The 16,100-nt window shown below is 40.9% G+C and overlaps 1 protein-coding gene across 2 annotated transcripts in view; it reads left to right on the plus strand.

Annotated features, from left to right (window-relative positions):
• LOC147022011 (tomoregulin-1-like) overlaps positions 1-15,728 on the plus strand; it is a 169,866-nt gene extending 154,138 nt beyond the window's left edge. For both annotated transcript variants that reach the window (XM_085892554.1, XM_085892553.1), the window contains exons 6-10: positions 3,431-3,579; positions 3,721-3,777; positions 4,682-4,808; positions 10,769-10,924; positions 13,489-15,728. In XM_085892554.1, the coding sequence (XP_085748680.1) occupies positions 3,431-3,579; positions 3,721-3,777; positions 4,682-4,808; positions 10,769-10,924; positions 13,489-13,585 (586 nt within the window). In that variant the 3' untranslated portion in view covers positions 13,586-15,728. The remainder of the gene's footprint in view (positions 1-3,430; positions 3,580-3,720; positions 3,778-4,681; positions 4,809-10,768; positions 10,925-13,488) is intronic.
• The last annotated feature ends 372 nt before the right edge of the window (positions 15,729-16,100 follow it).

Below are 16,100 nucleotides of genomic sequence, written 5' to 3' on the forward strand. Positions count from 1 at the left end.
CATTGAGACATTGGACCAAAAACGATATATAGCATGATGTCTCAACAAGTTGCAGATGAGTTATGACAAAACTAGGTGGTTGAGTTGGTTAAGTGACAAGAACAAGCCGATTCGATTTTAATTCAGGTATGGATCCGGATCTTCACCAAAATCTAATCAATTAATCCTTGTCACACACACCCAACCTGTCCACCAAATTTCGTCTGAATCCGTCCATAACTTCTTGAGATACCCTGCTTACAGACAAGCAAACGAACAAACAGACAAACTAGAAATCACTCATAGAGCGGCACTTTACAAAATAGAACAAACTAGAATGGCACTCAGTAGAGCGCGTACCTCCGCCAGGTTGAACAGATTATGTTTTGTATCCCACTGATGGGCTATATCTGAACCAAAATTGAATCGGCTTGTTCTTGTCACCTAACCAACTCGTATATAGTTTTTGATCCCATTTCTCAAAAGTGAAAAATCACTTTAAAAGTTAAAAAAAAATTCTCATATCCAAATCCAGATCCGGATCCTGACCAAAAATATGTTACTGTCCTTGGCCGGTCACCGACATACATATAAAAAATATTTTAAAAATTTCGGTCACCGTAAAAAAATTCAGAACGATTGCTTGAAAACTGCAGACAAAAATCGTGTGACAGACAGACAAACATACACTACAGAGTACAGACCAACATACTTGGACAAATTACTTCACCAAATAACAAACAGACAGACAGGCAGACAGGGGTGAAAACATAACCTTGATCCACATTTGGTGGTGGAGGTTAAAAAGGTTCTATTTCTGGTCCCACAGCTGACCCTATTTGTTTTGTGGTTCACCTTCACGTTTCTTACGCGACGCACCATAAACGTCACGAGTCATCATCCATGCTTTCTAAAATAAGGACACCTCCTCCCATTCCTACAAACATAACAGTATGTTTTACTGCAGCTGTTTTGGGTGGGAATTTGGAATGTGTTCAGCATGCCAATGAAAACTCACTTGCAATTCCCCCAAAGACACCTTACCCTTGATGTCCACCAAATAATGCTAGCATAAGGGACACCCAGCTTAACGCCCATCTGAGGGACGGCACACTTTGTGATGCAATGCAGAGCCTATGAAGCACCAATCCGACACATTATTGTCAGGTCGGAAATCGAGCACAAATTATATCCAGTTGGGATAGTTGGGTGCACTACCTCTGCACCATCCTGTCAAGACTTGTCATGTAATTCATGTAAAAGTGCACTCCATGTCTCCTAATACCCCGGCCCTTTGTTAGGATTGCCCTTCATAGCGGAAATGTGAACACCTGGCTGGGTAATTTGTTTTTGGTCTAGGAGCTGCAGCTTGTATGGAAACCACATTCTGATATATCAAGTCGTGTAACCTGATGTCAACGGATACTCAAGAAGACCAGAGCACTTGTTAACGGTTTTTTTATTTTAGGGGATTTAGAATTTGTTCAGGATGCCGGCTATAACTCTACTCCTCTTCGATAAAGACTCCGTGAGTCTATAACACCTACCGACTAATGATAGTAGACAGGACACCAGGCCTAACGTCCATCTATTACGCACCACCACAAGCCTTAACCTGTGTTTGTAAAATCCCAGAATTAAGATATACATCTTGCTTCATAAGATAGTCAGTTTTCAGTTTCTTCGTCAGTATTCATTTTCCCAAGTGGTTTGGAGATAAACATTTAATCAAAGTGAACATGTTTTAATGTCAGATGGAAAACACGCATCATGTTTCCTTAAGCGATAAGCTTATCTCCCCTCTCTTCTCCCTTCCTGCTCTATCACCATGAAGCACATCAGCTCTAACATGGTTTTTTTATTTATTTAAATACTGACTTGTACTTGTTGAGTTAAACCTGCTTGAAAAACTTTTTATGTTTTGCCGAAAGACAATTGGTGGAACCTGCTCTGCAAGCCACCGTGTGGCATGATGATGGCTCTTCTTGTATCGATGCCAGGCAAACACGGCATACAATGACCGACACATTTATTCGTACATTCGTGCATTTTTGGGTCCCAATTGTCAGGCCTAAAATTAGTCAGGGCCATCTCTGTAATATGCACACAAATACGCTGACTTTTTTTTTCCGCCTCCTGCCTCGTTTACTATTTACATACATGATGCCCCTTCTCTTACCTACACTCCTTCCTTTTTATCTCCACACTTCTCCTGCACTCCCCATACCCTCCCTGTTTTCCAACTGTCATGTTTCCCATCGCTCTCTCAATTTTAATTCTCACAATCTATCACCTCCTTCCATCCCATGCATAGCTTATAAACAGATTATACACATGGATTGTATGTGAGAGGCGTCTTTGTTGTCGTGTTCGAACTACAAGTTTCAGGACCAAGTCTACCAGAAAGAGCTCAAAGCCTGAATATTATAAAATGTTGAAAAATCACTAAATGTCAACAAAAAGAACATCAAAACGAAATAACGAGTTGAGGCAAGATAAGCCATAATGGAATATTAACACCCTGCTTTAATAATGTCAAACTAGAACGGGCACTCAGTAGAGCGCATACCTTCGCCAACGCTACATTTAGCCCCCCCCCCTGCCCCAGAAACCGTTGATTGTGAGGGTATTTAATCCCATACCACATCTGCCATCTCATATGTGTTATGATGGCTTAAAAACATTAAATTTCCTGTGTTATGTCATATATCACAAGATTGGGCATTGAATTCACAACATTTTGGCATTGGTTGCATGCAAATTGGATAAAAATCGACCGCACTATGGCAAAATGACGATTTTGACCTTTTCATGACCTCGACCTTGACCTTTGTACTCTTAATTTTGTAATTGGTATTAGAGTGTGGGGAACAGAACGGTCAACATTTTGGTGTTGGTTTCATGCAAATCGGATAAGAATTGACCGTGTTATGACTAAAACCGCACATTTTGCAATGTCGTGACCCCCCCCCCCTCCCGACCTTTGACTCCCAACCGCTAATAAGGGTTATTACGTCATTGTGTCATGTCACATATCACAAGATGGGGCATTGAATTCTGAACATTTTGGCATTAGTTGCATGCAAATTGGATACAAATTGACAGCGCTTTGGTAAAAAGACGATTTTGACCTTTTCATGACCTTGACCTTTGACCCGATCACTCCCAAAATCTAATCAAAATGGTCCTCGGATCCCACCAAACCAATCATCCCACCAAATTTGCTGCGATTCAGTTCAATACTTTTGGAGTTATGCGAAAAACAAACAAACACACATATTCACAAATAAATAAATACACAGCGATCAAAACATAACCTTCGCAACAAAGTTTGCGAAGGTAATAAAAGTATGCAAGACCACCGCTTAAAGTGAATGCAAACTTTTTCTTTCAACGGTATTGTCTTGTCCTCAAACTTGCTTTTCTGACCTCCTCATGTATCCTGGTGTAGGTGTGTTTGCAATATCGACTGCATGGGTTACAACTACAACCCCGTCTGTGCCTCCAACGGCCTCTCGTATGACAACCCATGCTTGGTGCGAGAGGCGTCTTGCCTCCGTCAAGAACGCATTGATGTTCGCTACCTGGGCCAGTGCAGTGGTGAGGGCCGACGTGGGCTTCTTCCTTGCCTTTCACTGTGGAATCAATGGAGGTTTTAAAAAATAAATAAAAAACTGAGACAATCTCAGCTCTGGTGTGAGCCATCTGCACTTTCACAGTATCGTATGAATGTGTTCACAGCGGAATATCCTGCGAGGAACAATGAAGATTATCCCCGTTATGGCCCAGAACTAAAAGGTATTACTTATTAGAATTACTGTGGATATTAGTTTCGCTTTTTTGTGCTTCGAATCAACTTTTATCAATGTTTGGATTCAGGTGTCACCTTATTACAAGGTATTTGTATCGGGACATCATCTGCTATGGATAGCTCCTCGTTTCCTGAAAATCAAAGCAATGTTGACACATTTTAAGTTATAACTCGTCGTTCATTTTCCAGGGAAATGGGTCAGCTTGTTTGCCATTCCCACCTGACTACTTATCACGTGATACTGTGATTCCAGATTCATAACCGATATACAATGTTGATTTGTCTATTGTTTACTGATTGGCTTATGAGTGAGATGGAATTACTCCTTGAGCCTTACATCACTGCTACAAAATCAGGTGAGGTACTCGCCGAAGTGTTATCTACTCTGCGTTCATATCTCAACGAAATAGGATCCAAGTGAGAAAAAAAAAGTTCCAGCGATTCTCCTGCAGGGCTTCATCGAACTTGCCGTCCCTAACAGAGCAGATTTTACACTGCCTTCGTAATCTGCTCGGAAGCACTCGTTAAGGGTGAAGATACGTTGGTGCCTTTGGGAAAACAATAGGCAGTGCCTTCCGGTACTTTGGCAAGTTTCCAAATCCCCGTCCAATCCACAGCGGCACTGGATCAGCAGGAAAGACGTGTCCAGTGACGATCCAATTAACAGACAGTCTGCACATGATTGCATGGTTTCAACAGAGTCTCTGTTTTGATCAAACCATTAATCCAATTGTCCAGCAAATTGTTGATTCCATATCAGCAACTCAAATTCCCTCACAACTACCGAAAACATAAAAGGAAAGAACCAAGTTTATGCTTTTTTATTATTATTTATAAAAAGCATGTTTGCTTCGCAGGAGTTCAAATGCATCAAGATCTTTTTCTTTTCAGTGAGCAGCAGCGACAGGAAGGAGCAGAGCGCAGGAGGAACGCAAATGACATGCCCTGAGAAATTTAAGGAGTACTGCACACATGGCACCTGTGCGTACACCGATTCTCTGCACGAGGCCACTTGCCAGTGAGTTATACCTTCTTTCTTTTTTGAGAAAACGCTTATTTTGCCATGAAAATGCTTCGATACCTGTACCACACGACAAAAACGAAACGTGATTATAAGAGTAAGAAATCATTATTAATCACAATGCCCGATCACGCTACACACGCACACACCTAGAACCCAAACACGAACCCAAATGCATACATCGGCAGGTGCAGCAAATAATTACCTCATTAATTACCTCCACCATCTGTGATGGATGGAGGTTATGTTTTCACCCCTCTCTGTCTGTTTGTCCGTTTGTTATTTGCAAAATCGAAGATTTTTCGAGTTTATTGGTCAGTCGATTTTGTCGTTCTGTCTGTCTGTCTATCGCCTTCAGGTCACAAATTTTAACTGGTCCTCACGAAATGTCACCACATGCTAGAGTTTGTCACAAGGAAGAACCCTATTGTTTTTGAGGTCAAAAGGTCAACAACTTAGGTGAGATTTCTAAAATCCTCAATTTTCATCCGATTGACTTGAAATATGAACAGGATTTGCATATTGCATCACAGGACTGGGAAACCAACTATGTTTGAGGTCAAAAGGTCAAAGGTCAACTTAAGATCAAACTTATAAAATCATCAATTTTCAACTGAAAAATCGTCATTTTACGTCCTTTTAACTTGGGAGTTGAACATGATTCACATAATCCTTCAATGAATTGAGAAAGCAACTATATTTGAGGTCAAAAGGTCAACTCAAGATCAAACTTCTAAATTCATCAATTTCAATCTGAAAAATAATCAGTTTTCATCCGATTGACCTGAGCTTTGATTAAGATTGGCAATTTTAATCTTAATAAAATGGACAATTTGATGTATCCATGGCAATCTTTGGAGAGGAGTGGATTTTGCAAGTATCGTGCTCTGCACGACGTCTTATTCTTGTTTGTTTGTTCGTCTCAAAACAAAAAACATATCTCAAAACATTGTGTATGGATTCGGATGAAATTTGGTGGACAGGTTGGGTGTGTAAGAAGGATGAATTGATTCGATTTCGATGAATATCCACATCCAGATACTAAAAATAAACAAATTCATGATTCTTCACCATTGAGAGATCAGGCTCAAAACGATATATAGTACGATGTTTTAAAAAGTTAAGGACGGATTCAGATGAAACTTGGTGAACAGATTGGTTGTTTGACAAGGACGAATCACTTCTATTTTGGTGAAGATCCGTATCCAGATACGATAATTTTATTAGTTATTCTTCACCATTGAGAGATTGAGCCAATAACGATATATAGCATGACATTTCAAAAAGTTGTGGAAGGGATATGACAAAACTAGGTAGATGAGTTGGGTAGGTGACAAAAACAAGACGATTAGATTTTTGTTCAAGTCCAGATTCAGATCCGACCTATCGGTGGGATCCAAAATGTAAACTGTTCAGCCTGGCGGAGGTATGTGCTCTACCGAATGTTTTCCCCTTTCCCATTAAACTGATTCTTGTACCTGGGTATTCAGTACAAAATACATTTCCTTGCCTCGTCAGTTTGGCAGCAAAGCAAACAAAAATCCACCAAGAAAGGCCGAACAATCAGGCCTGATGTGACATACCACCCGTAGATAGCTTAATTAAAGTAGCAGAATGCCTGCCCTCCAGACAATATTCTCCTAAGTGTGCAACACATTCTTCTGACATGTCCCTTTATTTGGGTGGTGTACAGGCAACAGACCACTGCCTCAATCGCTCCAGAAAAATAAAAAATAATACATAGTGATTGTTCCAAATAATTCCAAATGCACCTCCCTCCTCCCCAAAAGGGAAGAAAATGCCAAGATGGGCGATAATTAAAAATATATATTCAAAACTTACGCAGGCACAACCTCTGGGTGCCCTCATTAATCCCCGAAAGGTTCAGCTTCCTCCGTCAAATCCCCTCTGAGTATTAGATGAAACATACAACATACAGTCTATACATCCCACATACTTTCCCTCCATTATATAGAGATTGCACAATGTGTGGGTACACGTCGTAGATTAATTTTTTGTATTGTACAGATTTGTCATTTTATACCATTGAATGTCAAACAATGTCAACTTTACAAGACTAACTGAAACCAGATCAACGGCATTTGAGTTTTGAAAATAACTAAGATGTAACCACTATAACCGTTCCAAACATAAGGAGGTGATTTAGTCGTTAAACGCACTGAAACGTGACATCAAAAATCTAAAATGAAATATCCTCTCCAGTTTTAATCCCTCGCCTCACCACACTTTATAGTCAACTGTGCAATGAAAGCATTAAAACCCCGTGACAATACAGGACGAGCTGCCGGTCATAACCAATAAATACAGGACTTGTGATGTTATTAATAGTTCATCATTTGCACAAAGCTGCATTGTGGCTGAAGATGATCAGATGATGAACATTCATATGTTATGTTAATATCTTCTCGAGAATGTGAATGACGTATGGCGATCATGGCCTTGTTCGGCCTCACAATCTTTAGGAATGGATAACCTACTGCCTTTCTTTGTGTTATATTGCAGGGAGACATGACATCATTCAATGCACAGATTTCAAAATCTCCATTCAATGCACAGATTACGGTTATTACGGAAACAATCGACTCTTTTTTTTTTTTCTTTCTCAACATTATACTTTATACATGAACTCATCATAAAATTGCAGCGTTTTTGATAATGAAAGTAAAGCAAATGTGAAGCTTTTGTAAAGGTGTGAATAATTGTTTCACCATAATAAGCAGTGATGTGCAAATGTTTGAATGATTTTGATGATGCAGATTGTATACGAGAAGCACCTTTTCGTTTCTTTCCCCAAGAGGTTGTCAGTATAAATTAATAATATATTCTTCTTGAACGGTCTACACCTGCATGAATCGCAAAACACTACTTATAATGTCAGTTGAGGTATGCACACTCACCCCTGAGGCGTCGAACCAGCAGGGTTTGAATCTCGGCCCAGCTACAAACTGTCGTCCTGTTGTCTCGCAGGCAAGGCGATTCATCAATTTGTGTGCCTTCCCTTGGATGGACATGCAAGTGGGAGTCCCATCTGCAAGGATTACTCGGTAGACGTTAAATATCTCATGGAGTGCTTCGCGAAGAGAAGGCGAGCTATCGCAGACACCCTGAACAAATTTGAAATCCCTGCTCTAACCTACATGGGGCATCACATCAGCAGCACAGCCATGCTCCCAGCAATGATGCAACCAGCAGCCTCAGGCTGCATACAAAATTAACGAATCAATCAGGTCCGTTTTTAAGATGGGAAGATACTGGCCAACATTATGTTTTTTGGTTGAAAAAAAGGGGGGGGGAGTGGGGGAGAGAGGTGCAACCAGAATTTTTATAAAGGGAGGGGGAGGGTCAGTGTGCACATAGAATTGTGCAAGATATTTCACGAACATAATTATCCCGTTCCCCACACAGCGGAAGGCAGGGTTTTGCCATCGTGTGTGTGTGTGTGTGTGTGTGTGTGTGTGTGTGTGTGTGTGTGTGTGTGTGTGTGTGTGTGTGTGTGTGTGTGTGTGTGTGTGTGTGTGTGTGTGTGTGTGTGTGTGTGTGTGTGTGTGTGTGTGTGTCCAGGCCATAACATTTTTACCATTTGAGCTCTTGTCATCAAATTTTCAACAAAGCTTTATTATAAGAATAGGGAGAAGACAAATTAATAATTTTGTTTAAATTATTATTATTATTATGTGACCCTTTTTTGGCCTTTTAAAATTTTTTTTACATTTTTCTTCTCAGCAACCACTTGTCTGATTGACACAAAATTTTCAGCAGAGTAGGAGTGCCCCCCCTCCTCCCCCCATGGAGAATATCTTAATGATGTGTATTTAGTAGTGAGTAAAATTTGGACAGTGTATGTCCACCTTGAAGTGACCTTTTTTAATTACAGAAGAACATCCATCAATCTATATTTCAAATTTTCATCACGAGAAACACTCACTACCTTCAGGAGCATTGGCAAGTCACCCCCCCCCCCCCGCGAGGAAAGGGGTGGGGGGTATTTGTGATGATCACCTGACTCTGAGCACTACGAACACGTATGCAAAATTTGGTGGAGACCATGTGTTTTTCTATGATTTTCAGATCTGCATACATGCATACAGATAATTTCCTCATTTAATATAGTAGGATCAGTAATATTCCTCAATTTTAAGTACTGTACATCTTTATTTAGGGATGAGAGCTACAATATTTTCGCTGGAATTATATAATGTCCTTATCACGAGTGAAAACCCACTGAAACGCTTGTGCATTGAAAGTGCCGTGAGATTTCAAGCTCGAGCCTTCAAATTCAAGTGAAATGCTTTAGTTGACGCGGTTTAACAACCTTTGTTCACAAAGAATGTGTTTGAAAACAAGGAACGGGTCCCGTCGAAAGGAGGCCGGAGAGTGAAATCAAGCAATAAATGTCTTTCAAATTCAAGGAAATGAGCCGGGTTGATGAAGCACCAACTGCAGGATTCGAAGTACAATAGTAACAATGGCAGGTGATCCACGAGCCTCCAGAGACACAAGGCAGCAGCCGCCAGATGGAGGGCCAAGCGTTACCGTCAGCAGCAAGTGATGTACAGCCATGCTCATTGGCTGGTGTCCTGACATCGGTGCACAGATGGCAAAAGCATTGCTTTACTGGATGTTGAAATACCAGCGTAGGGACAGCCTCAAGTCAAGCAAGATGCATCGCAACCATCCAGAAACGCTTCTGGATCTGAGCACAGGTTATAAAGGCAGCCAACAGGTCACTTTTACAATGGGGATCTTTGCGGCAAGAGCTACTCTTATGTTACCATGATGGAAAATCACCCTGGCAAGCTAATCATGACAGTATTCTTGTTTCCCATTTGAAAGTCCACATTCAATTTTCGAATCTGTCCATGCCAGCTGTGTCTCTGTCTCTCTAATCACCTGACTGATTAATCAGTCAAGCTAAGATTCATGGAAAAAAAAATTCAATGCTTTTGGTTGTATAACATGCTTGCAAATACATATTTGACCGGAATTCAGTCATTAATTTGGGGTTTGCTAATTGCATCATCGATAAGGCATGGCTGATGCCACTGATGTAATACTCCTGTAGGTTCGGGAAGGATTTTAGAAGTGGGCCAGGGAACCAACACCCAAAGGCCTACTCTTTCCAAAAGATACCTTGGAATATCTTTAACATGCACCGACAAGCACTGCTAAATGGGACACTCAGCTTAATGGGACACCCAGGACACCCGCCACCAAAGGAACGTCTCATTGGTGTGATGCCCCTCCGGGTGAAGTAACGGTGGCAGTTTATGGTTGGTTCAGAAATCAAACTCAGGCTAGACAAAGGTGAGTACGTTCCATTTCAGCCATCCTGACAACCCATAAAATCCTTTTACCGTTTGAATAAATAGTTCATGTGAACATAGCAACAATGAACTCAAGATCTACTATGTCTGTGGGTACAAACTTAATTGTGTACATAAACACCATCCAATTATGTCCATCAAGTAACAGGTTCTGTGTAGTGTATAACTACTCTTTTATGAGAGTTTATGTTTCATACCTTTGTAGCTATGCCTCGACATATCTAGTTTTGTTCTTTCTTCACGTTCATCAGCTGATTCTTTAAATAAGCTGGGTAACAAACATTACAAGACCTTGTGGTTCAAACACGATTATTTCCTCAACAAAGCCACACTCAGACGTGTCACTGGTCATGACACACTTGCTAAGTGGACACCTCGAATTAACAAAGGCCTTATTGTGTTGCTTTAATTGAGACTTGCACATGGAACGGCAACTTTAACTTAAAACTAGGCTGGATGACCGAAGGCTTATGATTGTGCACCACAATGTTTATGTAAAGTCCATTGTATTCATTGGTAATCTAAGCATGGCACAGTGAAGAACAAGTAATTAGGCAGCTTAACTGTGTGTGACCTCACTGGACTAACAGGTTGTGATTTGTTATGTTGCAGGTGTGACTCAGGCTACACCGGCCACCGTTGTGATAAGGAATTGAATATACTGTACGTGATACCTAGTGGTGAGAAATTGCACTATGTGCTCATTGCTGCCATCGTGGGCGCCGTGCAGATCGCCGTCATCATCGCAGTTGTTATCTGTATTGTCCGGTAAGGCGCTGCAGGAAGAAAGATATGTTCGAGTTTTAATCATTCTTTTTAGGCCTTTACATCTCCCAGCTCATCCCGCTTCACCGCTTCCCTCTCTGGTGACCACAACCTCCAACACACTTCCTTGCTTCTTATGCTTGAATTTATTCTTATCCCCTCAACTATCTCCATTGCCCTCTATTTCGTTCTCATTCCTCCTTCTCAAACTCCCTGTTTTATCACTTCCTTTCACTAACTCTATTGTAATGTTTTTTTTTCGACTCCCACTTACGCCTTCTCTCCACCTTCTTTCTTCCTCCCTCTCTCTTTCCCACTCTGCTCCTCTCTCTCCCTCTCTCCAGACACAACTAAGGTCGGGCATCTGTTTTTCAGAGCCAAGAGGTTCTGTGATTGAAGGGTTAAAAACCTCGATGATGGATGATGCCAAGCTCCTGATCCAGACGGTCAATGAATCAGTCATTCAATAAGCTGAAGGATTTCATCAGAGCTCTCGAGAATAGATGGCTTATTTTTGTGAGGCATCTCCTATTTAGCTGTCTTTTCTATTCAAGATAAATCCACGAAAGCTCAAGAAAAAAATTGGTCCTACAGCCCTGCAACCAGCTGGGCCTGACCATCCAAAGTACCCAAATAATAGCTGAAACATTGTTTATCGACCACAATGATCCCCTTTGGACGAGTATTTTTAGACAGGCTTTGTACGTCTTCTATATTGTCCAGAAAGGAAATTATTTTCCAATTTTGATTTAAATGTCGTATCACAAACGTGTTTGGGCTTTTGACACCGCAGTGACTCACTTAGAATGCGAGTTGAAAGAAGGCTCAGATTTGATAATTGAAACTATAAATAAGATTTCTGCTGAGTTTTGCAACAATTCCCACCAACTTTCGCAGAAGAGGTTTAAAATGTCGACATATGACATTCAGACAGATAAGAATAGGCAAACAGATGGCATGCCATTGTGTAGCCACCTTTGGAACACCGTTTCAAGTTCACTCAGCATGAATCGTGCGGATTTGTTTACAATGAGGGCTCAAGGAAGTTCATATCTGATTAACAGTGTCACACTAAATAAATCATTAGCAAAGGAAACATATATTAGATAACCACAAATGGCCATTGTCAAGGAATTGCAGCTAGCATTCCTTTGTAGTTAAGATATAGCTTATAGAGCAAAAGCATATGTATCCACAGAAGAGTTGAATATACAGTAATACACAATGGACACATACAATGAGTCGAAAGAAGGCTCAGACTCAATGAAGGGAACCATTTGGTAAAGTTAATTGTTGACTGTATGACTGGTGGGCAATTTTATGCTTTGCAGTAAGCTTACGGAATTACTAATGATAGCCTGGCTTCGTGAATAGGCAACTCACCCTCTTCTCATTGGTATCAAACTCAATAAGAGTACTGTTCCCACAATCACGCATCGTTTGTAAAGGCCAACCATAACTGATAACAGTCAATTAGAAACCTGCTTAGTGCTTATTGGTCAACGAGGTTCAGACTGATGCTGCCGTAGTGTGGTTGCTCAGACAGCTTATCATTGGATGAAAGATTCATTGTACCAGAGTTCATTAAAAAGGGTTGTTCACCTGAAGTGCCACCTGCTAAAAATGAAATTTGCTATAATAACTTTCTTATAACTACACAATCAAGGTGTATTGTGAACGTTTAGGGTACAAATTTACGTCTACAATGCATACAAATGTTTGCCTTAAGCCTGCACAATCTACCTGGATTGTATAGTTGAATGTGATATCCCCCTCTTCGACATACTTTAATGAATGCTTAAAAATAAGGCAATTAAAGGTGTCAAATGCTTCGATAAACCATCTGTGCATGCTTGTGCACCCACACATTGAATATTGATGAAAGAGGAAGTGAGGTGAAAGTCAAGGATTCCTCTGTATTTGCATATATAATAAGTAGATCCCCCCTCCCCCCCCCCACCCTTCACCTTACTATCTCCTCCTACCCCTACCTTCTTCATAACTCCTCTACCCTCTTTTCATTTATCCATCAACCCATACTTCCCTTTTCTCAATTGTTATTAGTCATTCTACCCCTTCCCCATCCTTCCCAGTGTTATGTAATACATAGATGACCTCTTGCAAAATCTAAACTCCAAAGCTTCAGTTTAATTCCACCAAAAAAGCCATGAATTGTCTCTGGATTCAGAAAATCCAACTGAACCACACGAACCACAACAATTGTATGTTTCCTTTGTATTTGCAATAATTGGCATTTCACAAGGTTTCTACGGTGTAATTATGGTGCAATTACTTACAATGTGTTTGCGTCACGCTCCGTATGGTATGATGGAATCACTCAGGGCCAGACAATTACTTTAAGTGTGTCTTCAATGCCAACCCTATGGTTTGTGAACAACTATTACTTTCAACCAAAGGAACCTGCGACCTTGCTCCAGTTTCCCCCCCCCCAAAAATATAGATTTATGGTGAAAATGAATCAGTCAGTAATACGGGGATGGTGCAAGGACCGTGAAATGCATTTTACCATCTATTGATGTTACAGAAACGCTCTGTCTGTCTTGCAGGAAATGCGGAAAGCGCAGAAGGGGTCGTCCTCAGAAACATAGCCTCGGCCACTTCAACACGGAATGTGGTCCTATGGCCTCCTCGCTGATGATCTGAACGGCCCCTCTCGGACCTCGCTCGAAGCGTGTTTTCCCCTTCATTTGCCCCACTTTGCCGTTCGACTGACCACGCAAGGTTCAGAGTTACGGCAGCCGATCTCGTGGTTGTTGAGACAAGTCCAGTGGAGAAATGGCATGATGACATGAGTGCTGTTGCTATGCCCAGTGCAAGGCTTGTGGACCAAACATCAAGACAAGAAAGGACTTTTGTTTGTGCGTTTGTGTGTATGCGTTCGATAGAAGCGCACTTTATTTTGAGTAATTTTTTTTTTAGTCGTGCAAATAGAATGGTTCTTGTGAAGTTGTTTTTAACCACATCGTTGCAACTTTTCTGATATGAAAAATTGTAATTGCATTACAGGTGTTATTAATTCACTATTAATCGCAAAAGTGCGACTAAATCTCTGTTGGACCTCCGACCCACCCTGAAATCCTTTCATTCAACTACATCATCACATTCTTCCACGAGATCAATTGCGAATATTTATCTGAGTCATAGAGGACAAATCTGCAGCCACTTCGAATAATAATTAAGTCCCTTGTGTAAGGGGTCTTTCATTTGGATGATGAATGCTTTTCTTATAATCCACTGTTATTGATGGAAGACCCCTGTAGGTATATTGCTGTTATAGCACGGCGTGGTGCAGCGTCACAGACTTTCAGGTGCGAAGAACAAAAGTGTTTTGTACGGACACAACCAGATACGAGTAACATCATCATTCACGAACTAATTGATCACAAAAATAATCATTCAACCAACACAGATGCTGAGGACAGTCCCTGAAATGAAGGGAGCCACATCCAGTAAATCCACCTGTTTGAGAATCTTTGCCACGTCCGGTGCTCGAGACTGTTTTCGGCTCATTAAAAGTGGATCTGCTATGATTTTGGTGAAAATTATGAAACAGCTACTACATATTAATTCCATTTTTTGCAACAAATTAACCTGACGTTTTCGATCAAAGCTGGCAAACTCAGCCTCGTGCCACGTGGCTGACATTCACTTCGTCCTCTGCTGTGTGCCACTGTCTTAAGTTCAATGAAATTTCTGCTGTCGACCAGTGAGTCTTTTTCGCAAAACTTTAAACCTTGCGACTAGTAAACGGTGTTTCCAAAAGTAGGTTCCTTTACATCCATCACACGGACGACCATCATCGGGTCAATGATACCTCATTTGAGATGCCAGTTCGTATTGCTTTTTCTTAGCGGATCCCACGGTAACAATGTTTCGGGATTTTTCAGGTTTGCCAAAATATTGCAAAGCATCAGTTGTGTCTCGTACGAAATGTCACGATGGGGTAGTTGTATAAGGTTTTCTTTTTAATCGTTTTTGGTTGTTTTTTTTTTACAAATCCCATAAGGATTTGTAAATATAATTTACATAGATCGCTTTGTCAGGAGACGAGCATTTTATCAGGCAAGCGTTCGATTCCTGTGCCAAGAACACACTATAGACACAAAAAACACAAATTGATTAACGTGCAGGTTGGAGTCTGGTGTGTAACTTAGCCTATTATTTGTTTTTGTGATGGAGCATGCGGGAAAATTGTACGACGACAGTCGCTGCTTAAACCGGAGGGAGGAGGGGGGAGATATTTATGAGGAATCAAAGAAGATGAGGAGGGGGGGGGACAAAAACTTTAGTCCAATGTGATGTGAGTATTTCATTCCTTCATTTTGTGCATTCTTATCATTAATCATTCATCACTAAGTGAGGACGGGGATTTAAAGATTTGGCTTTGGAACTGCAATCGGTCGATTCCACTAGGGTGGATCGTTTAACGACATGCCCAGGCCAACTACGTTTTAATTTTGGTAGAACAGTGTGGGTCAGCGCTTAATACGTAGTTTTCAAATCGAGCAGCGTAACTTAATCTCTACTTCGCTGTACAAAAAACAAAAAACAAAAAAAAAACCTTGTTGTATTCCTTATTTTCCGATATTTCTAATTTATTGAAATAACTTTGGTGTCGTAAAGTGCGGATAGCATCGACGTCGGAAACAAAAAAAGTAGGTAAAGTAACTTTTTAATTAACACTGCCTTTATAATATGTAGTTTTTAAAAATGCAGGCTGTGTTTGGAAGCAATTTGTACCGATTCGTTTAGGCTGCATGAATCAATAAAACATAGAGTACCCTTTTGCAAGCGTTGTTCATTTCTTTTGAAGGGCCCGCCGGACCATTTTTTGGTGTCTTGGGATATTCACGAGTGCTGTCTGTTTATTACTTATGCAAATGTAACTGAAAGTGTTTACCACAACGCAATGCATACTCCTTTCAATAAATGCCGCAACATCTTTAAAGTCCACAAATGAAATGGTGACGGGAGATTCAGCTTTCCGTCCCAGCCAAAAAGACCGCAGGCTAATTGTGATGCAGCGCCCCCTGATGACACGTCTGCTCCAGGTAAGTCCATAGAGGGAGGAAGGTATGTTTTGTGGATTTATTTACCTGTGGGGGGAGGGGATAAATCAATAACCAGACAGACCTCTAAAGAGGCGAGCAGGCTACCA

This window comes from Eptatretus burgeri, chromosome 8 (assembly GCF_056783735.1).
Source record: "Eptatretus burgeri isolate ZD-2024b chromosome 8, Ebu_testis_v1, whole genome shotgun sequence".
In the NCBI taxonomy this organism is placed as follows: Eukaryota; Metazoa; Chordata; class Myxini; order Myxiniformes; family Myxinidae; genus Eptatretus; species Eptatretus burgeri.